A 23955-nucleotide genomic window follows, 5' to 3' on the forward strand; every position below is an offset into this window, starting at 1 on the left:
ATTCGATGCTGCCACCACCATGCTTCACCGTAGGGATGGTTCCATGTTTCCTCCAGACGTGACGCTTGGATTCAGGCTGAGTTCAATCTTGGTTTCATCAGACCAAGAGAATCTTGTTTCTTATGGTCTGAGAGTCCTTTATGTGCCTTTGGCAAACACTCTAAGCGGGCTGTCATGTGCCTTTTACTGAGGAGTGGCTTCTGTTTTACCATAAAGGCCTGATTGGTGGAGTGTGTCAGGGCTGGTTGTCTTTCTGGAAAGTTCTCCCATCTCCACAGAGGAACTGAAGCTCTATCGGAGTGACCATTGGGTTCTTGGTCACACTCCCTGACCAAGGCCCTTCTCCCCCGATTGCTCAGTTAGACCGGGCGGCCAACTCTAGGAAGAGTCTTGTGGTTCCAAACTTCTTCCATTTAAGAAAATGATGGAGGCCACTGTGTTCTTGCGGGACCTTCAATGCTGCAGACATGTTTGGTACCCTTCCCCAGATCTGTGTCTCAACACATCCTGTCTCGGAGCTCTATGGACAATTCCTTTATGACTCATGGCTTGGTTTTTGCTCTGACATGCACTGTCCAACTGTGGGACCTTATATAGACAGGTGTGTGCCTTTCCAAACATGTCCAATCAATTGAATTTACCTCAGGTGAACTCCAATCAAGTTGTAGAACATTTCAAGGTTGATCAATGGAAACAGATGCACCTGAGGTGAATTCGAGTCTCATAGCAAAGGGTCTGATACTTATGTAAATAAGTAAGGTATTTTATTTTTAATACATTTGGCAAAAATGTCTAAACCTTTTTTTTGCTTGACATATGGGTGTTGTGTGTAGGGAAAACATGTATTTAATCAATTAGAATGAGGCTGTAACGTAACAAAATGTGGGAAAAGGAAGTGGTCTGAATACTTCCGAATGCACTGTATAGCATTTTGCCCAAAAATAATTAAAAGTAATACACACCTAAATCCTAATAATAAAATCTGGAGAACGTTTACACCCACATGAATGTAGCGATAATCAATCATTTCTTGGTGTTTTGGAAATGAACTCTTCATATATGAACTGAGCAAAAAAAGAAATGTCCTCTCACTGTCAACTGCTTTATTTTCAGCAAACTTAACATGTGTAAATATGTGTTATGAATATAACAAGATTCACAACTGAGACATAAACTGAAGAAGTTCCACAGACATGTGACTACAGAAATGGATAATTGTGTCCCTGAACAAAGGGGGTCAAAATGAAAAGTAACATTTAGCTCTTGTATGACCACCACCTGCTTAAGTACTGCAGTGCATGGACTGCACCAGATTTGCCAATTCTTGCTGTGAGATGTTACCCCACTCTTCCACCAAGGCACCTGCAAGTTCCTCGACATTTCTGGGGGAATGGCCCTAGCCCTCACCCTCCGATCCAACAGGTTCCAGATGTGCTCAATAGGATTGAGATCCGGGCTCTTCGCTGGCCATGGCGAACACTGACATTCCTGTCTTGCAGGAAATCACACACAGAACGAGCAGTATGGCTGGTGGTATTGTCATGTTGGAGGTCATGTCAGGTGAGCCTGCAGGAAGGGTACCGCATGAGGAGGAGGTTGTCTTCCCTGTAACGCACAGCGTTGAATTGCCTGCAATGACAACAAGCTCAGTCCGATGATGCTGTGACACACCGCCCCCAGACCATGGCGGACCATCCACGTCCAAATCAATCCCGCTTCAGAGTACAGGTCTCGGTTAACGCTCATTCCTTCGATAATAAATGCGTATCTGACCTCACCCCTGGTGAGACAAAACCACGACTCGTCAGCGAAGAGCACTTTTTGCCAGTCCTGCCAGCGACGGTCCATAGGCGACGTTGTTGCCGGTGATGTCTTGTGGACCTGTCTTACAACAGGCCTACAAGCCCTCAGTCCAGCCTCTCCAGCCTATTGCGACAGTCTGAGCACTGATGGAGCTATTGGGCGTTTCCTGGCGTAACTCAGGCAGTTGTTGTTGCCATTCTGTACCTGTCCCGCATGTGTGCTGTTCAGATGTACCGATCCTGTGCAGGTGTTGTTACACGTGGTCTGCCACTGCAAGGACGATCCGTCCTGTCTTCCTGTAGCGCTGTCTTAGGCGTCTCACAGTACGGACATTGCAATTTATTGCCCTGGCCACATCTGCAGTCCTCATGCCACCTTGCAGCATGCCTAAGGCAAGTTCACGCAGATGAGCAGGGACCCTGGGCATCTTTATTTTGGTGTTTTTCAGAGTCAGTAGAAAGGCCTCTTTAGTGTCCTAAGTTTCATAACTGTGACCTTAAGACACTAACAGCTTACAGACGGTAGGCAATTAACGACCGTTCCACAGGTGCATGTTCATTAATTGTTTATGGTTCATTAAACAAGCATGGGAAACAGTGTTTAAGCCCTTTACAATGAAGATCTGTGAAGTATTTTGATTTTTACGAATTATCTTTGAAAGACAGGGTCCTGAAAAAGGACGTTTTCTTTTTTCACTGAGTTTATAATCTATATGACAATAATACAACCTTAGCTAGCAATAGGCGAAGTCGAGCTATACCATATTGCGTACAGTATCCTTTTCAGTATCCATGACGTGCCTAGGATGTCATGCAGTGACCTCATCTGTCCACAAGATAGAGATATTTATGTTCCTTGCTTTTATACCTCTATAGAAACTTCCATCAGAATGGTGACGGACGGTCGAGGAGATCAGCTTTGAGGAGTTCCTTGTGGTGATGTCCCACTTCAGACCTCCAGCACTGAACATGACAGAGGAAAGAGAGAGAAGGTCAGGAGGGAGAAACTCCGCTGTGAGTACCGTTATTAAAATGTTAGTGTGGACTGGTGTTAACCTGTCTCACTCCCCCGTTCCCTAGCGGAACTCCCCACATCCACTGAAAAGGCAGAGCGCGAAATTCAAAAAAAATGTTTTTTAGAATATTTAACTTTCACACATTAACAAGTCCAATACAGCATATGAAAGGTACACATCTTGTGAATCAAGCCAACATGTCCGATTTTTTAATGTTTTACAGGGAAGACAAAATATGTAAATCTATTAGCTAACCACGTCAGCAAAAAGAGAGCACTTTTCTAACTCCATCAGTTTTTACTCCGTCACTAGCTATCACTAATTCTGACCCAATAAAGATAATATAGCCACTAACCAAGAAACAACTTCATAAGATGACAGTCTGATAACATATTTATGTATAGCATATGTTTTTTTTGAAAAAATGTGCATATTGTATGGTATAAATCATAAATTACATTTCAGCTACAATCATGAAATGACCGAAAGAAGCCATAACATTTACAGACACCAACGTCAAATAAACTATTACTCATCGATAAAACATATCTGAGAAATAATACTGGTGCAGCAATTGAAAACAGGATTCTTGTGATTCCAGACAATATTTCAGATTTATTAAATTTTTATAGCGAAAACAAAATGTAGCGCTAATTAGCATAGCCACGCCAGCCAGAACCAGCTGGGCGCCCACGACCAGTTCACATGCACGACCGATATATGAAATAACATTATAAATTGGCCTTACTTTGGCTGATCTTTCATCAGAATGTTGATCAAGATGTCCTTAGTCCAGATGAGTCGTTCATTCCATTCAGAATGGTACCTTTTCCCACTTCAGGTACTAGTCGAGTGGCACGGATCTCTCCCATAAACAAAGTCACAACGGAACACGTCAAAACTCCCGAAAAAATTCAAATAATCTGATTAAACTATATTGAAAAAACATACATTACGATGATATGGTCATTTATCAAATCAAATCCGAGCCGGAGATAGTTGACATCCGAAACGGCAGCAAAACAAAAACACATCCTCTCTTCAAAGGCGCGCACTTCAGACTTCCGAAATGGACGGTCACGTCAAAGAAATAGGTCTTATTTCACGTCAGAACAAGATAAACACAAAATTTCTCCTCTGACGTCCTCTTGACACAGAGGAAGGCGTATGAGGTGTGTTTCGGGTCATAGGTGGCATGACCATGTATAGGCAGAGCGTTGAAGCGAGCATAGACATCTTGCATTCTACTTCCTGGTCAGGGAAAGTGCTGCCAAATGACTTCTGTTGGACTCAGAGAAAAAATTCAAACGTTTTTAGAAACTAGAGGTTGTTTTCTATCCAATGGTACTAAAAATATGCATATTGTACTAGCAAGAATTGAGTACGAGGCCGTTTAAAAATCATACGATTTTCACCAAAAGTGAAAATAGCACCCCTTGTCCTCATCAGTTTATCTTTCAAATAAAATTGTATTTGTCACATGCGTCGAATACAACAGGTGTAGACCTTACAGTGAAATGCTTACTTACAAGCCCATAACACTTAATTTTCTTAAAACTGCATTGTTGGTTAAGTAAAAAAATTGATAAACAGAAAAGTAAAAGTAACAAATAATAGGTGTGCCAAGCATGTACCGTCAYACCCAAGAAGACTCGAGCCTGTAATAGCTGCCAAARGTGCTTCAACAAAGTATTGAGTAAAGGGTCTGARTACTTATGTAAATGTGATATTTCAGTTTTTTTTAAACCAGTTTTTGCTTTGTCATTATTTAATCAATTTTAGAATAAGGCTGTAATGTAACAGAATGTGGAAAAAGTCAAGGGGTCTGAATACTTCTCGAATGCACTGTACATAGGCCAGCAGTCTTTAAGGTGCAGGGTTGAGTACCGGGTGGTAGCCGGCTAGTGACAGTGTCTAAGGTTCAGGGYAGGGTACCGGTGCGGAGGACGGCTAGTGATGACTGTTTAACAGTCTGATGGCCTGGAGATCGAAGCTGTTTCAAAGTCTCTCGGTCCCAGCTTTGATGCACCTGTCCTGTCTCCGCCTTCTAGATGGTAGCGGGGTGAACAAGCCRTGGCTCAGGTGGCTGACGTCCTTGATGAGCTTCTTGGCCTTCCTGTGGCACCAGGTGCTGTAGATGTCCAGGAGGKCAGGCAGTGTGCCCCCGGTGATGCGTTGGACTGACCGCATCACCCTCTGGAGATCCCTGCGGATGTAGGTGGTGCAATTTCCGTATCTGACGGTGATACAGCCTGCCAGAATGCTCTGGTCCATAACTARCCTCTCAAAAATGATGACAGAAATGACTGCTACATGGCGATCAAATCAAATAAAAAAAAAWATTTGTCACGTGCGCCGAATACAACAGGTGTAGACCTTACAGTGAAATGCTTACTTACAAGCCCTTAACACTTATTTTTCTTAAAACTGCATTGTTGTTTAGGTAAAAAAATTGATAAATAGAAAATAAAAGTAACAAATAATTAAACAGCAGCAGTAAAACAACCATAGCGAGGCTATATACAGGGGGTACCGGTACAGAGTCAATGTGCGGGGGCACTGGTTAGTCAAGGTAATTCAGGTAATATGTACATGTAGGTAGAGTTAAAGTGACTATGCATAGATAATGAACAGAGAGTAGCAGCGTAAAAGAGGGGTCTGGGTAGCCCTTTGTTGTGGGGATGTTTTTCAGCGGCAGGACCTGGGAGACTAGTCAGGATATAATGATATATAGCTGCCGTTTTAAGGGCTCCTAACCAACTGAGCTATTGTGTTTTTTCGCATTGTTTGTAACTTATTTGTACATAAAGTTGCTGCTACTGTCTCACAACTGAAAAGAGCTTCCGGACATCAGAACAGTGATTACTCACCTCGAATTAGACRAAAATATTTTCTTTAATGAGTCTGATGCGAAGGATATGCTACTTTCCTGAGACCAGGCCCAAATCTCTGTCATTCGCGTGAAGAAAATGCAGAGATACAGAGGGAGGAGGTGGGGATGCCTTGTGAGGATTCRGAGGAGAGTGAGTAAATCGCCACTACCATCGATTCAAATCAAAGTGTATCTGTCAMGTGCGCCGAATACAACAGGTGTAGACCTTACAGTGAAATGCTTACTTACAGGCTCTAACTAATAGTGCAAAAAAGGTATTAGGTGAACAATAGGTAAGTAAAGAAATAAAACAACAGTAAAAAGACAGTGAAAAATAACAGTAGCGAGGCTATATACAGTAGYGAGGCTACATACAGACACCGGTTAGTCAGGCTGATTGAGGTAGTATGTACATGTAGATATGGTTAAAGTGACTATGMATATATGATGAACAAAGAGTAGCAGTAGCGTAAAAGAGGGGTTGGCGGGTGGTGGGTGGCGGGACACAATGCAGATAGCCCGGTTAGCCATTTGATTACCTGTTCAGGAGTCTAATTGGCCAACGATCAATCACTGGAAAACAAACTTGATGAACTACGGTCGAGACTATCCTACCAACTGGACATTAAATACTGTAATATCTTATGATCCAGTCTAATCTGGTAATGAATGGTGTGGCTGTTGAACAAGTTGAGGAGACTAAATTACTTGGCGTTACCTTAGATTGTAAGCTGTCATGGTCAAAACATATAGATTCAATGGTTGCAAAGATGGGGAGAGGTCTAGCCGTAATAAAGAGATGCTCTGCTTTTTTGACACCACACTCCAAAAAGCAAGTTCTGCAGGCTCTAGTTTTGTCTAATCTTGATTATTGTCCAGTTGTGTGGTCCAGTGCGGCAAGGAAAGACCTAATTGAGCTGCAGTTGGCCCAGAACAGAGCGGCACGTTTTGCTCTTAATTGTAATCAGAGGGCTGACATAAATACTATGCATGCCAGTCTCTCTTGGCTAAGAGTTGARGAGAGACTGACTGMATCACTTCTTTTTAAWAGAAACATTAATGTGTTGAAAATCCCAAATTGTTCGCATAGTCATCTTACACAGCTCTGACACACACACTTCTCCCACCAGACATGCCACCAGGGGTCTTTCCATAGTCCCCAAATCCAGAACAAATTCAAGAAAACGTACAGTATTATATAGAGCCCTTATTGCATGGAACTTCCATCTCATATTGCTCAAATAAACAGTAAACCTGGTTTCAAAAAACAGATAAAGCAACACCTCGCAGCACAACGTCTCTCCCCTATTTGACCTAGATAGTTTGTGTGTATGCATTGATATGTAGACTACGTGTGCCTTTTTAAAAATGTATGTAGTTCTGTCCTTGAGCTGTTCTTGTGATGTTCTGTATTATGTCATTCTGTATTATGTTTCATGTTTTGTGTGGACCCTAGGAAGAGTAGCTGCTGCTTTTGCAACAGCTAATGGGGATCCTAATAAAATACCAAATACCACCGACACAAATAATATTGAGCTGGCTGGGTTTTCCGTGCATCGGCAGGACAGAGCAGCTATGTCTGGTAAGACAAGGGGCGGGGGTGATTGTCCATTTGTCAATAACTGCTGGTGCGCGATGCCTAATACTAAAGAAGTCTCGAGGTATTGCTTGCCTGAGGTAAAGTACCTCATGAGAGGTACCAAGAGAGTTATCATCTATATTATTAGTAGCCGTCTATTTACCACCCCAAAACCGATGCTGGCACTAAGACCACACTCAACGAGCTGTAWAAAGTCAAAAGCAAACAAGAAAATGCTCATTCAGAAGAGGCACTCCTAGTGGCCGGGGAATTTAATGCAGGCAAACTTAAATCCATTTTACCTAATTTATACCAGCATATCACATGTCCAACTAGAGACAAAAATGTTTTTGCACCTTTACTCCACACAGAGACACATACAAAGTTCTCCCTTGCCCTCCATTTGGCAAATCTGACCACAATTCTATCCTCCTAATTCGTGCTTACAAGCAAAAACTAAAGCAGAAAGTACCAGTGACTCGCTCAATACAGAAGTGGTCAGATGACACGGATGCTACGCTACAGGACTGTTTTGCTAGCACAGACTGGAATGCGTTCCGTGATTCATCCAATGGCATTGAGGAGTATACCACCACAGTCACCGGCATCATCAATAAGTGCATCGACGACATCGTCCCCACAGTGACTGTACATACATATCCCAACCAGAAGTTATGGATTACAGGCAACATCCACACCGAGCTAAAGGCTAGAGCTGCCACTTTCAAGGAGCGGGAGACTAATCYGGACGCTTATTAGAAATCCCACTATGCCCTCAGACAAACCATCAMASRSRMARMRYWWWWAYASRRSWMWRWKTKWRWMYYMYWMYACAKKSKCTSWSACWCKYSKSRKRTGKSRSRGSKYKYRMAMWMTWWYRSRSWYYWMAARRGRRAMCCAGCCGCGAGATGCCCAGTAACACAAGCCTACCAGACGAGCTAAATGCCTTTTATGCTCGTTTCGAGGCAAGCAACACTGAAGCGTGCACGAGAGCACCAACTGTTCCGGACGACTGTGTGATCACGCTCTTCGTAGCTGATGTGTGCAAGACCTTTAAAAAGGTCAACATTCACAAGGCTGTGGAGTCAGATGGATTACCAGGGCGTGTACTCAGAGCATAAGCGGACCAACTGGCAAGTGTCTTCACTGACATTTTTAACCTCTCCCTGACCGAGTCTGTAATACCTACATGTTTCAGGCAGACCACCATAGTCCCTGTGCCCAAGGAAGCGAAGGTAACCTGCCTAAATTGCTACAGCCCGTAGCACTCACATCGGTAGCCATGAAGTGCTTTGAAAGGCTGGTCATGGTTCACATCAACACCATCATCCCGGAAACCCTCGACCCACTCCAATTCGCATACCACCTAAAACAGATCCACATATGACGCAATCTCAATCGCACTCCACACTGTCCTTTCACACCTGGACAAAAGGAACACCTACAGTATGTGAGAATGCTATTCATTGACTACAGCTCAGCGTTCAACACCATAGTGCCCTCAAAGCTCATCACYAAGCTAAGGACCCTGGGACTAAACACCTCCCTCTGCAACTGGATCCTGAACTTCCTGAYGTGCCACCCCCACGTGGTAAGGGGAGGCAACAACACATCTGCCATGCTGATCTTCAACACCGGGGCCCCTCAGRGGTGCATGCCTAGTTCCCTCCTGTACTCTCCGTTCACCCACGACTGCGTGGCCAAACACGACTCCAACACCATCATTAACTTTGCTGACCACACAACAGCGGTAGGCCTGATCACCAACAGTGATGAGACAGCCTATAGGGAGGAGGTCAGAGACCTGGCAGTGTGGAGTCAGGACAAAAACCTCTCCCTCAATGTGAGCAAGACAAAGGAGCTGATCGTGGACTACAGGAAAAGAAGGGCCGAACAGGCCCCCATTAACATTGTTGGGCTGCATTGGAGAGGTGGAGAGTTTCAAGTTAACCAACAAACTATCATGGTCCAAACACACCAAGACAATCGTGAAGAGGGCATGACAACACATATTCCCCCTCAGGAGACTGAAAAGATCTGGCATGGATCAGATCCTCTAAAAGTTCCACAGCTGCACCAGAGAGCATCCTGACCGGTTGCGTCACCGTCTGTTATGGCAACTGCTCGGCATCCAACCGTAAGGCGCTACAGATGGTAGTGCGTACAGCCCTATACATCACTGGGGCCAAGCTTCCTGCCATCCAGGACCTATATACTAGGCGGTGACTCCAGTGACCAAAGTCTTAGACTGTTCTCTCTGCTACCGCACATTATTGTTATGTAATTCTATTGTGAAGACTTTTATAAAAAACGTTTATTTTACTTTTTTTTGTAAATATTTTCTTAAGTCAATTTCTTCAACTGCATTGCTGGTTAACTTATGGTTGGGGGTGCTATTTTCACATTCGGATTAAAAGCGTGCCCAGAGTAAACTGCCTGCCCAGAAGCTAAGATATGCATATTATTAGTAGATTTGGATAGAAAACACTGAAGTTTCTAAAACTGTTTGAATGATGTCTGTGAGTATAAYAGAACTCATATGGCAGGCAAAAACCTGAGAAAAAATCCAACCAGGAAGTGGGAAATCTGAGGTTTGTAGGTTTTCAAGTCTTTATCTATCCAAGATACAGTGTAAATTTGGTCCGATTGCACTTCCTAAGGCTTCCATTAGATGTCAACAGTCTTTAGAACCTTGTTTCAGGCTTCTACTGTGAAGGGGGAGCGAATAAGAGCTGTTTGTACCTGGGGTCTGGCAGAATGCCTGGAGCTAARTCAAGCGCGCGGCCGTGAGAGCGAGCTCTGTTCCTTTTCATTTCTAAAGACAAATGAATTGTCCGGTTGAAACATTATTGAAGATTTATGATAAAAACATCCTAAAGATTGATTCTATACATCGTTTGACATGTTTCTACAAACTGTAATATAACTTTTTTGACTTTTCGTCTGGACTTAGTGCTCGCGCGTTGTGCATTTGGATTCGTGTACGAAACGCACGAACGAAAAGGAGGTATTTGGACATGAATTATGGATTTATCGAACAAAACGAACATTTATTGTGGAACTGGGATTCCTGGGAGTGATGATGAAGATCATCAAAGGTAAGTGAATATTTATAATGCTATTTCTGACTTTTGTTGACTCCACAAYATGGTGGGTATCTGTATGGCTTGTTTTGGTGCCTGAGTGCTGTACTCAGATTATTGCATGGTGTGCTTTTGCCATAAAGCTTTTTTGAAATCTGACACAGCGGTTGCATTAAGGAGAAGTATATCTTAAAGGGCTTGTAAGTAAGCATTTCACAGTAAGGTCTACAACTGTTGTATTCGGCACATGTGCCAAATACAATTTGATTTGATTGAGGGAAAGATGAACAGAGCAAAGCACAGAGAGATCCTTGATTAAAAACTGCTCTAGAGCGGTCTGGACMTCAGACTGTGGAGAAGGTTGTGACAATGACCCTAAGGCAGATACACTATACAGTGGGGCAAAAAAGTATTTAGTCAGCCAACAATTGTGCAAGTTCTCCCACTTAAAAAGATGAGAGGCCTGTAATTTTCATCATAGGTACACTTCAACTATGACAGACAAAATGAGAAAAAAAATTCTTTCTATGTATATATATCACATTGTAGGATTTTTAATGAATTTATTAGAATATATGTGGAAAATAAGTATTTGGTCACCTACAAACAAGCAAGATTTCTGGCTCTCACAGACCTGTAACTTCTTCTTTAAGAGGCTCCTCTGTCCTCCACTCGTTACCTGTATTAATGGCACCTGTTTGAACTTTGTTATCAGTATAAAAGACCACTGTCCACAACCTCAAACAGTCACACTCCAAACTCCACTATGGCCAAGACCAAAGACCTGTCAAAGGACACCAGAAACAAAATTGTAGACCTGCACCAGGCTGGGAAGACTGAATCTGCAATAGGTAAGCAGCTTGGTTTGAAGAAATCAACTGTGGGAGCAATTATTAGGAAATGGAAGACATACAAGACCACTGATAATCTCCCTCGATCTGGGGCTCCACGCAAGATCTCACCCAGTGGGGTCAAAATGATCACAAGAACGGTGAGCAAAAATCCCAGAACCACACGGGGGGACCTAGTGAATGACCTGCAGAGAGCTGGGACCAAAGTAACAAAGCCTACCATCAGTAACACACTACGCCGCCAGGGACTCAAATCCTGCAGTGCCAGACGTGTCCCCCTGCTTAAGCCAGTACATGTCCAGGCCTGTCTGAAGTTTGCTAGAGAGCATTTGATGATCCAGAAGAAGATTGGGAGAATGTCATATGGTCAGATGAAACCAAAATAGAGCTTTGTGGTAAAAACTCAACTCGTCGTGTTTGGAGGACAAAGAATGCTGAGTTGCATCCAAAGAACACCATACCTACTGTGAAGCATGGTTGTGGAAACATCATGCTTTGGGGCTGTTTTTCTGCAAAGGGACCAGGACGACTGATCCGTGTAAAGGAAAGAATGAATGGGCCATGTATCGTGAGATTTTGAGTGAAAACCTCCTTCCATCAGCAAGGGCATTGAAGATGAAACGTGGCTGGGTCTTTCAGCATGACAATGATCCCAAACACACCGCCCGGGCAACGAAGGAGTGGCTTCGTAAGAGCATTTCAAGGTCCTGGAGTGGCCTAGCCAGTCTCCAGATCTCAACCCCATAGAAAATCTTTGGAGGGAGTTGAAAGTCCGTGTTGCCCAGCAACAGCCCCAAAACATCACTGCTCTAGAGGAGATCTGCATGGAGGAATGGGCCAAAATACCAGCAACAGTATGTGAAAACCTTGTGAAGACTTACAGAAAACGTTTGACCTCTGTCATTGCCAACAAAGGGTATATAACAAAGTATTCGAGATAAACTTTTGTTATTGACCAAATACTTATTTTCCACCATAATTTGCAAATAAATTCATAAAAAATCCTACAATGTGATTTTCTGGATTTTTTTTTCTCATTTTGTCTGTCATAGTTGAAGTGTACCTATGATGAAAATTACAGGCCTCTCTTATCTTTTGAAGTGGGAGAACTTGCACAATTGGTGGCTGACTAAATACTTTTTTGCCCCACTGTATATACACAATAGTATGTGGACACCCCTTCAAATTAGTTGATTCGGCTATATCAGCCACACCCAGGTGTATCAAATCGAGCACACAGCCATGCAATCTCCATAGATAAAACATTGGCAGTAGAATGGCCTTAATGAAGAGCTCAGTGAATTTCAACGTGGCACAGTCATAGGATGCCACCTTTCCAATAAGTCAGTTTGTCAACTGTCTGCCCTGCTTGAGCTGCCCCGGTCAACTGTAAGTGTTGTTATTGTGAAGTGGAAATGTCTAGGAACAACGGCTCAGCCACAAAGTGGTAGGCCACACAAGCTCACAGGAAGGGACCGCCAAGTGTTGAAGTGCCATGCCTAAAGTCACATTGCACAATAACAAGCGTCGGCTGGAGTGGTGTAAAGCTTGCCACCATTGGACTCTGGAGCAGTGGAAACACATTCTCTGGAGTGATGAATCACGCTTCACCATCTGGCAGTCCGACGGACGAATCTGGGTTTAGCGGATGCCAGGAGAACGCTACCTGCCTGAATGCATAGTGCCAACTGTAAAGTTTGGGGGAGGAGGAATAATGGTCTGGGGCTGTTTTTCATGGTTCGGCCACGCCCCTTAGTTCCAGTGAAGGGAAATCTTAACACTACAGCATACAATGACATTCTARACGATTTTGTACTTCCAACTTTGTGGAAGGCCCTTTCCTGTTTCAGCATGACAATGCCCCCAAGCACAAAATTAGGTCTATACAGAAATGGTTTGTGGAGATCGGTGTGGAAGACCTTTCACTGGCCTGCACAAAGCCTTGACCTCTACCCCATCAAACACCTTTGAGATGAATTGGAACGCCGACTGCGAGCCAGACCTAATCAACATACATCAGTGCCCGACCTTACTAAMGCTCGTGGCTGAATGGAAGCAAGTCCCCGCAGCAATTTTCCAACCTCTAGTGGAAAGCCTTCCCAGAAGAGTTGAGGCTGTTATAGCATTAAATGGGGGGACCAACGCCATATTAATGCCCATGAATTTGGAATGAGACGTTCCTAATATTGAATTGTCCCCCCCCCCCCAAAGCGTTCCATAGGGATGCTGGACATTTTGACTCCAATGCTTCCCACAGCTGTGTCAAGTTGGCTTGATGTCCTTTGGGTGGTGGACCATTCTTGATACACACAGGAAAATGTTGAGCGTGAAAAACCCAGCAGCATTGCAGTTCTTGACACATACCAGTGTGCCTGGCACCTACTACCATACCCCGTTCAAAGACACTTAAATCTTTTGTCTTGCCCATTCACCCTCTGAATGGCACACAATCCATTTCTCAATTGTTTCAATGCTTAAAAATCCTTCTTTAACCTGTCTCCTTCCCTTAATCTACACTGATTKAAGTGGATTTAACAAGTGACATCAATAAGGGATCATAGCTTTCACCTGGATACACCTGGTCAGTCTGTCATGGAAAGAGGAAGTTTTCTTAATATTTTGTATACTTTCGTTTTGCTGAAAAAACATTATTATTTGTCTCTGAAATGAAACCATCAAGTGATTGAAGATAAATTCATGCCTATCTGTCATTGAGCAACACTATGCCATGATTAGATTGGTGTTTTTTTCACTCTTTCATAAGTTCTTTAAAACAATAAAAGCTAATTTATCAAGATTTCTGAAAATGGATATATATCATTTTGGAAAGAAACTTAATATTCAAACCTTTCCGGCTTACACAAGTGCTAGGTGGTAGTGGCTAATGGCGAGGGGCTAAAGGCTAGGGGTTGTTTCTAGATGAGGCTGACATTTGACATCTGTGAGGCACCACCAAACCTACTGTTTAATGAAAATCACACTATGTAGGTAGATAGGTTATAGCTAGGAACATCTTGAGAAGTTCACTTTTTGGGGTTCTATTTTCGACTGGTGTTAAGCCAGCCCAATTGTCAAACGCACGCTCGTTAGCAATTTCGATTTGTTAAAGCCGGCGCTCTGCTATTTTCCAAACCTTGCGCCAGGATTGGTAATTGACGTGTCTAATATCAGCTCGCTTGCGTTGAGGTGGGAGGGTAAGAAATATCTGAGGTGTGCCCTTAAAAAACATGCGCAAAAGGGCACATTTCAGGCAACGCTAGTGGGGATATTTATTTAGTTGGTTATGGCATGGATCTTGCCAGCGGAGGCACACAGTAGACTAATCAATATAATAGCCTAWCCCCAATGTTATATTAAAATAGCACTTTTGGGAGCAGCAAAAACAGTCAACACCCTTTTCTTCTTTTACTTGTCCATTCGGACAACTTAAATCTATATTCTTCTTGTCCAACATTTTTATTTACCGGAGTTGCGTTAATGTCAAGCCCTGAATGTGTGTCTAAAAAACCCAATGTGTCTTGAAACCCCAAAGTCTCATTATAGGCTATGGATATTATTTATATCCAGCTCCTGTGAAACGTTGGACTCATTATGCGCGATGCCCATTGAATGAAATATGCCTATTTAGAAACATCAAGTTGTTAAAGTCTAATTACTGTTTTTCATTCATATAAAAAGAAAAAGCATCTTCTACTGTCATCTGTTGGATCTGAATGTCAAATTGCAGGAATTCCAATCGCTGTCCGTGGTGTGGAATCAACTATTGATAAATGCCTGTTTCTTTGCCTTTACAATTCTACTTCGCCATATCAACGTCGAAGGTAGACTAATCTTATTATAACATTTACAAATCTTGTTACAAGTTGAAGCAACCACATAAAAAGCGTTAGAGCAGGTTTTCATTGGCCAGTGAGTGATCAAGCCCTCGTCACACCAACAACTTATATTAATTCAAAGAAAGCCTGCCTCTTTACGCTAACACCAGGTGTTACGCCCATTATTCCCGCTGTCAAAATAGCCCAAATAYTTCAGACACACCACCACTCAACTGCTTTACTTTGCGTTTGGTTTGTTAAAATAGAGCCCTTAGTCTTGTACTTATTGAGGTACTTAACGGGAACACGATAATCTACCTTTTGTCAAAGAAGGCCTCTATAATTTGGGTGCGGATTGGATTGCATGCCAGGTCTGGAATTGTGTCGAGGTCAGCTCTCCTACAAGTGAAAAGACAAGGAGATAATTAAAAGGTGTGCACCAGGAAGCTGGTCACTTATAACATCTTGCTAAACAAAAGCCAAACCAAAACCTGTTAGGCTAGTTTATTATAAAGAAATGGGAAGAACCACTTCACCAGAAATGTATTATGCCAGGATACACCCATGTGTGTCCCCATAGTAACAGCACAAGTTAAAAATAAAGTGTGTTAGAATGGGCCTTTACAGAGTGTATGAATGTCAAACATTATTAGGGAGTCCTACCTCAGCATGTCTTCATTGTGGCTCAACTGCTTGAATCTTTTGTGCAGGATTCCAATTTGCTCTAAGGAAACTGAGGAACAAAAAAAGGACTGTCATGAGTCCAAGACAGAGAGGGACATCCTACCACAGCAGGTTAGAGACATACATGGATGAAGGAGAACTCACATGTAACTTCAAGAGGCCTCTTATTAGCAAAATGCCAGGCAGCACATCAGTTAACACTGAATGAGCAGGAAACCATGACGGATTGCAGAGTAATGATGTTAACGGAACACAATTGTTTTTTAACTTTTGCCAACTACAATTTATGTTTGTGTCTTGTTGTCATGTCTAATTTATCATTCAGTTTGCCTAATTTGACATCCTCAGGACTAACACTGTATACACACACACAGTATAAGCAGAGAGTAGGGCTGAATGTTTATTCAGCATCTATTTTTAGTTGATGCCAGTGGATTTGTATATTCAAATGTAAAAACGATTTCACATTGCATTCTCTCATCGTAGTTTAGAGAAAGACTGTAATAAATGTGTATTAAACTGTGTATTACATGTAATGATGAGCTCAAAGTATTCAAATGCATTCAAACAAGGACTGATATCTATCTATCTAATCGCCACAATATTTGAAATAAGAGTGTGTGTGTGTGAGTGAGTGAGTGCAAGTGTTTCAGTGTGTGAAAAAGAGGCCGAGGGAAGGACAGCTCATAATAACGGCCATTCTAGCCATTACTATGAGTCCGTCCTCCCCAATTAGGGTGCGACCAGCCGCATGTGATACATTCCTAGGTATATTGTATGGGCATACCAGTATGTGAAGATCTAATATTGGATTACCAGTGGTATGAGGAAACTCACTGAGGGTGGGGATTTCAGACAATAGAAATGGTGAAGAAGAAAGGTCTGTTCACGGCCTCATTGCTTGCATGTTTTTCTGAAGCTATAYACAAAGTATCTAATCTATTATTCATGGTGGCTCAGTCAGGCCTACACTGTTATTTGTTTATTTTGATCCCCATTAGCTTTTGCAGAAGCTACTCTTCCTGGGGTTCACAAAAAACACAAAACATGACATGCAACAAAACACTGATACACAAGGACAGTCACACAAATTTAAAATACAACGATATACAAACAATACAACAAAAATTGTGTGTTAGAGTGTGTCTGTGTTTGTCCCCYCACTGTCCCCACCGTTCCATGAGATATAATTCATTATTAAAATAATAATAGTTATTMTTTTTTAAGGTAATTCTGCTGTTTGCTTGAGTTGGAAGGGAGTTYGATGCGATCATGGCTCTGTATAATACAGTGCATTGTCATGAACTYGTTTTGGACTTGGGGACTGAAGAAACCCCTGATGGCATGTCTTGTGGGGTATGCATGCGTGTCTGAGCTGMATATTATTTGATTGTGCAGACAATCTGGAATCTTCATCGCAGTAATATTTCTCATAWCTAGAAGAAATCTAACAATACAGCTTCAACTATCATCTTATTATCCATTTATTTTAACCAATCATCTGTCATCGGAGTCAGCGCAATACAAGGTGAGTGCTCTACCCCAATTTTCGGGGTATCCAAAAGGAAATGCCGGCGTTACAGAGGCAAGAGAGGGGAGTCCTGGCAAGATTAAGGCCAAGGGAGAACCAGCCACCTCTTCCTCCATTCTATAACATGGATTACCTCTGATTGCGGATTTGCTACCAATGGGACTCTCGTAACTGTAATACTCCCTGCTTTTCTGAAAAATTGCTTTCAGACAAGAACCCCTCAATGGCTATCAGAACTCGATGGATTCTCCACATAGATGACACAATGTCAATTACACTCCACACTSCCCTCACCCACCTAGAAAAGAGGAATACCTATGTGAGAATAATGTTCATTGACTACAGCTAAGCTTTCAACACCATTTTCCCCTCCAAGCTCGTCACCAAGCTTAGGACCCTGGGACTGAACATCTCTCTCTGCAACTGGATACTGGACTTCCTGATRGCCGACCCCAGGTGAAGAGGGTAGGCAACATCACCTCTGCCACGCTTACMCCACAGGGGTGTAAGCTTAGTCCCCTTCTGTTCAGCCACGATTGCGCCAACACCATCATCAAGTTTGCTGAAGACACGACAGTGGTAGRCCTGATCAYTGGCGACGATGAGACTGGGAGGAGGTCAGTGACCTGGCAGTGTGGTGCCGGGACAACAACYGCTCCCTCAACGTCAGTAAGACCAAAGAGCTGATCATGGACTACAGGAAATGGGGGGAKCATGCCCCCATCCACATCGACAGGGCTGAAGTGGAGCATGTCGAGAGCTTCAAGCTCTATGGTGTCCAAATCACTAAGGACTTAAAATAGTTCACACACACGTGCGCACAGTYGTGAAGAAGGTGCGACAGTGCCGCTTCCCCCTCAACAGGTTGAAAAGTTTTGGCGTGGGCCCTCAAATCCTCAAACAGTTATACAGCTGCACCATTGAGAGCATCCTGACTGGCTGCATCACTGCTTGTTATGGCAACARCACTGTCCTGGATCACATGGCAATGTGAGGGTGGTACAGACAGCCCAGTGCATGGCAGGGGCCGAGTGCCCTGCCATCCAGGACCTCTTATCAGGCGGTGTGAAAGGAAGGCCTGAAAAATTGTTAAAGACTCCACCCAAGCCATAGACTGTTCTCTCTGCTTCCGCACGGCAAGAGGTACCGGTGCATCAAGTCTGACACAAACAGGTTCCTGAACAGTTTATATCCCCAAGCCTTAAGACTGCTAAATAGCTACCCCAGACTACCTGTCCCTTGTATTTTATTTTTTCCCTGTCTCTAGCACACTGACAGGATTCTACACACTCACGCACACTGACACTCCAACACACACACATTTATACTGACTCTACAAACRMACRCACTCACATACACCCACACACTGTTATTTTTTCATATACCCCTATACATACAGTATCTACCTTAAATCACTCCAGTAGGGTGCTTTACTATTTTTAGGCAGTAGAATTACTTTAGCATACTTCCACATCTGTGGACACACACACACACACACCTTTAGGCTTTGGTTAAATATATAGCAAATAGGGGTGGCAATAGATTCTGCTACCATACTCAATAGTTTCCCATCAATGCTGTCTATACCTGGTGGCTTGTCATTATTGATGGATAACAATAGTTTTTTCCACCTGTCCCACACTAACTTGACTAAATCAAAACAGCAATCCTTCGCTTTCATTATTAGATATTTTATACAAAAATATGATGGATCACTGTTTAATGTTTTCATTTCACTTCTGGGTTTTTCCACTTTACTAGCAAAATAGTAATTGAAACGATTGGCATTATCGAAAGCGTTTGTTATAAATTAACTATCAACTTAAATGAACRATGGAGATTAATTGTATTTTCTGCCMATTATATCATTTAAGGTACTCCAAAATCTTTTTYCATTGTGTTTTATGTCATTTATCTTTGTTTGGAAATATAATTGATTCTTCTTTTAGTTAAGTCACAAAATGTCTCAGTTTACAGTATATCAACCAATCAGATGAGCAGCCTGACTTGTTTGCCACCTCTTTTGCATAATTTCTTTGAACCATAACATTTTTCAATTCATCATCCATCCAGGGGGCTCTAACAGTTCTCACAGTTCATTTCTTAATTAACAGGTGCATGCTTTTCAACAATTGGCATTAATAATTTAACAAATACTTCCAACGCTGCATCTGGATTCACCTCCTCATACACATCAGACCAACATACATTTTCAACAAAAGAATCCTGAGAAAACATTATAAATTACTTTAGGCCCAACCTTTGGCACTTCGGCTTTCCTTATTATTGCCACAATGTTATGGTCACTACAGCTATTTGACCAAGGAGAGTGATGAGGTGCTGCATCAGATGACCTGGCCTCCACAATCACGAGACCTCAACCCAATTGAGATGGTTTGGGATAAGTTGGACTGAAGAKTGAAGGAAAAGGTTTGAATCCAGGCTGTATCATAACCTGTCATGATGGGAGTCCCATAGGGCGTCGCACAATTGGCCCCGCGTCGTCCTGGTTTGGCCGGTGTAGGCCGTTATTGTAAATAAAAATGTGTTCTTAAATGACTTGCCTAGTTAAATAAAGGTTACATACATTTTTACAACAACAAAAAAAGCAGCCAACAAGTGCTCAGCATATGTGGGAACTCTTTCTAGACTGTTGGAAAAACATTCCTCGTGAAGCTGGTTGAGAGAATGCCAAGCGTGTGCAAAGCTATCAAAGGCAAAGGGTAGCTACTTTGAAGAATCTCAAATATAAAATATTTTGATTTGTTTAACACTTTTTTAGTTACTACATGATTTGATATGTGTTATTTCATAGTGTTGATGTCTTCACTATTATTCTACAATGTAGAAAATAGTAAAAATAAAGAAAAACCCTGGAATGAGTAGATGTGTCCAAACTTTTGACTGGTACTGTATAGTGTATGTCAGTCAGTCAGGTGGCTAGCTGCCGGGAGAGACGTTGAAGGGCTTTGGCTAGTATTACTTTGCCAGATAGAAGGATGAAGTAAGAAGCTAACRTTAAACGGAGCCTACCTCAGCAGGAGCAGAAAATAGGCTACTGAGTTGTCATAATAGCTTTGCTTCACAGAGAGTAGCCTACTGAGACAGATAGCGATGTGGCGCTCAGTGGTGAGGCTGAGTCAGGCTGCAATGCATGCAGGAGGAAGCAGAAGAGAAAGAGAGGAAGCAAGCAGAGAGCGAGGTTATAGCAGTGGTTCCCAAACTTGGAGTTGTTCATGTTGAAAGAATTCAATATGAACATCTCCACATGGCCCATCTTCCCTATAGGCCGACATTAAAATGCAAACAATACAATTCTAAAAATGTCATTTGTTTTTTGTTATATTGGTGGTTGTTCGTCTTATCTCCATCGCCCACTGGAGTTTATAGTTCCCATTACCCACCTTTTTTTACCACTACATCAATGATATTAATACAGAATCGTAAGTAATATTCTAATAATTTATGTGAATGTGATAATACAATCATCTGTGTGCTCCATTGATGTCTGTTTGTTAGGAGCTTGATTAGTAATTCCTAGGAATACAAATGTGAACACTATGTAATTTGAGAAAAGAGAGCCTATCAATGTATAGCAGATTTTATGCAATTCATCATTACAACTGACTGAACAATCCCTGATGCTATGTGTGAATCATTTCTCATAYTTACCCCCTTCCAGGGGTAGGCCTATAACATTACAAATTGTAAAGCTAATAGGCTATTTGTTTGTAGATCGACTGAGGTGAATGAACCTAAAGCAGCCAAGGTGATAATGGCTTGAGCCATTTTTGCTGTACTCCAAATAACACTTAAAAAAAAAAWTGTTTTATTTTATTGTATAGAAATCCAGTAAATGAGCTTCAACTTCCAAAAAATGTCCTCTGATCAAAGCTTAAGAATTATCAGAGAGCCCACTATGGAAATGTTATATACTTGTAGAGTATATTGTTCTAAACAATGTCTTGAAATAAACAAAATCAAAAAGGGTACTTTGATCTATTAACATTAATATTTTTAGTGTTGAATAAATTCATATGAAAATGACATACTCCATATTTCAGAGCACACTATAAGAAGTATAATGACACCAAGATGTTGTTACAGGAGACATGTATAGGTCTTAATCCACAAATGGTTTGTGATACAAATGTAAAAAGCATGTCAAACATCCAATGAAGTTTCTACGTGAAAATTGCCAGAACAATTGGCGATACAAAAATATTTTCGGCTATACTAGCGTGGAATTGCCCTTTTAAGATTGAATCGTTTTAGCAACCATTTCCTGGTTGCTAAAATTCTAATAGTTCACCTAATTTCAGTTTATGTGACAAAACAAGAAAGTATAGTGTAGAGAATCATTCTACCATCTAAATTTGCTGTGAAATATATTTTCCATTACCAAAAATATTGTATTTTCAGCTGTTTGAAGATAGTGTACAAAACCGAAAGTAAAAGATGCAAAAGCTAGATTTAAGAATGGGAAGCATAGAAATAGCGCACATAGAACCGATCTACCGCTTCTYAGACTTGCTTTCAATGAGAAAGAAATGTGAGTTATCTGTTAATGTGAATTTGGTCAGGTAGCCCAAAAAGKTACATATTGCAGCTTWAAAAAAATATAGGCGATTAATCTGGTCTAATACGATTATCAAGTCTCATTTCTTTCATCTGACTTTAGTCACAAGGACATTCCATATTTGATCAAACAGTCTTCTCATTGTTCTGCTTTTAATTTGGACATGGTAGCTCATCTCATTGCAGGGTATCAGGAAAGACACTGCAGTAGGCCTACTAGATGCCTGACAATCATCAGACTGTGATACCTCAGGTTCACAGTCTGAGATTAATGYCATACATTTGATTTGAAAATGTCCTCTCACAAGCCAGAATGCTGAATACAATTGCATTTCAATGTATTCTACCAGTAGTCTGTGCGGGTTGTCCTTTTGTGGGTAGGAATTTGAGCAGAAATATCCACAGGAAAGTAATAAAGTATTATTAAACTGACTTTCCAAACACTGGTACCTCCATTGATATTTATATCCCCTGGCACATGCGCAAAACAATGTAAACAAACGTCTACAGGAGGCCTCTAGACAAGTATGCATGYATTGCCTGCGCATGTTTCAGGTGATCTGAACGCACTACCAGGCTTTTAAAAGTTAGTTTAATTATACTTTCATGTGGATATTGTCTCAAATTCCGCACTATACAAGAACCAACCCGACAAACAATCAGCAGAGTAAGTTCWAATAKAATTKTATTCAACATTCGTGACACAGTGGACATGAAACTAGCTTTCCGGTTATGTCAAAGCCTTTTGCGCGCTGACAGCATCGGCGCCAACTAGCAGGAAAGATACTCATACTAGTGCTGTAGCCTACAGCAATATATAACTCATCCTGGTCGGCTATGGAAATAGCCCCCAGAACACTTACCGCTACACTTGATGACGTGTATTATGAAGATACTCATTATTGAGAATGGKGTTACTTATTGTGGGGGCGTTTCATTTCACAATAATGATACATTTTAGCGCAGGATTACATAATCCCATAAAAATGCGTATTCTCAACAATTGTAATCGTATACTACAAAAAACAAACGTAATACTCACARCCCGTCTTCTCTGCCAATTCTCTGTATTCGGGTTCATCAGATAATGACTGTAATGCGCCCATAACTCGAGAAACGCGCCAGCCGACCAATCCAGACGCATGGAAATACCGATTGGTCTCGCTCAGGACAACGCTGGTAACTACTGAAATCGAAACGGCGTCAGTTCAGTGGAACAGATATTTTTCATTAGCACATCCCCAACACCAACTCATGTTATTGGTCGATACMGGCTGCGCTCATAATTAAGTAATACGCCAGTTTCTTCAAGGTCCTAATGCATTTCAAGGTGTCATTCTCTGCAGACAGAGCGCGCACTTCCGCAACTTGGCAGTCTCCTTTGATCTAGTTGTCTCACTACTTCTTCTTCGTCTGGTTTTCTGGCAGACAGCCGCTTCGTTGTGTATTGCTGCCTTTCAGTTTGGAAAGTGCATTGTATTGCACATTTTGTTCACAGAAAAGGGAAATAAAAAAAATAGGAAATTGCATCCCCATCTATATATATATACCACTATCTCCAACACACCCGTCCACCCCTGCCCAATACTTTGGCCCCAACAGATCCTACAGCAGGTCATCAGYCTGGGAGGCKGGAACCCCTTCTCTCAAAACCCCCTGTAGTTTTTCTGCACTAAAATCTCTGATACCCAAACACATCTATGCTTCTGCTACTACCAATTCAATCTTCTGGGACTTCCTTCCCATCTGTGCGGTAAAATTAATGACCATAGCAATAAATTCCAAGAAGCCAACCTTACTAAAGCACAAACTGTTCTGGTCACTCTGTACTGACCTACTTTCCCATTCCTTTAACACACCATCCTCTACTTTCCTCACTGCCTCAGCATGTGACACTTTCTGCGCTCCTCTCACCCTGGAAACTTCAATCTGTCTTACTCGCACAGGACATTTCTGATCCYCAGCAACATGGCCACCACTACTATTTTGAAACACCCAACCTTTTCCCTGAAACTACACACTMTTTTKTCACAAGCCCTYCTGCACACTTCTCACATCTTTGAATCTCCCTCCTACGTACTGCTGCAACATGACCAGAAACTTGGCACCGGAAACACCGTAGTGGGTTCCGAATGTTCTCTTAT

The 23955-nt window shown here is 42.0% G+C and overlaps 1 protein-coding gene and 1 pseudogene across 1 annotated transcript in view; both read right to left on the reverse strand.

Annotated features, from left to right (window-relative positions):
• The window catches only part of LOC111982050 (calcineurin B homologous protein 3), a 27084-nt gene extending 3883 nt beyond the window's left edge, over positions 1–23201 (reverse strand). Inside the window, exons 1-4 of the mRNA XM_070433701.1 lie at positions 22854–23201; positions 15682–15751; positions 15337–15417; positions 4848–5054 (exon numbers count right to left, since the gene is read on the reverse strand). Of these exons, the coding sequence (XP_070289802.1) occupies positions 4848–5054; positions 15337–15417; positions 15682–15751; positions 22854–22917 (422 nt within the window). The 5' untranslated portion in view covers positions 22918–23201. The remainder of the gene's footprint in view (positions 1–4847; positions 5055–15336; positions 15418–15681; positions 15752–22853) is intronic.
• LOC111980014 (piggyBac transposable element-derived protein 4-like) overlaps positions 1–23955 on the reverse strand; it is a 459185-nt pseudogene that overhangs the window by 106394 nt on the left and 328836 nt on the right.

The sequence above is a fragment of the Salvelinus sp. IW2-2015 genome, linkage group LG20 (assembly GCF_002910315.2).
Source record: "Salvelinus sp. IW2-2015 linkage group LG20, ASM291031v2, whole genome shotgun sequence".
Taxonomy (NCBI): Eukaryota; Metazoa; Chordata; class Actinopteri; order Salmoniformes; family Salmonidae; genus Salvelinus; species Salvelinus sp. IW2-2015.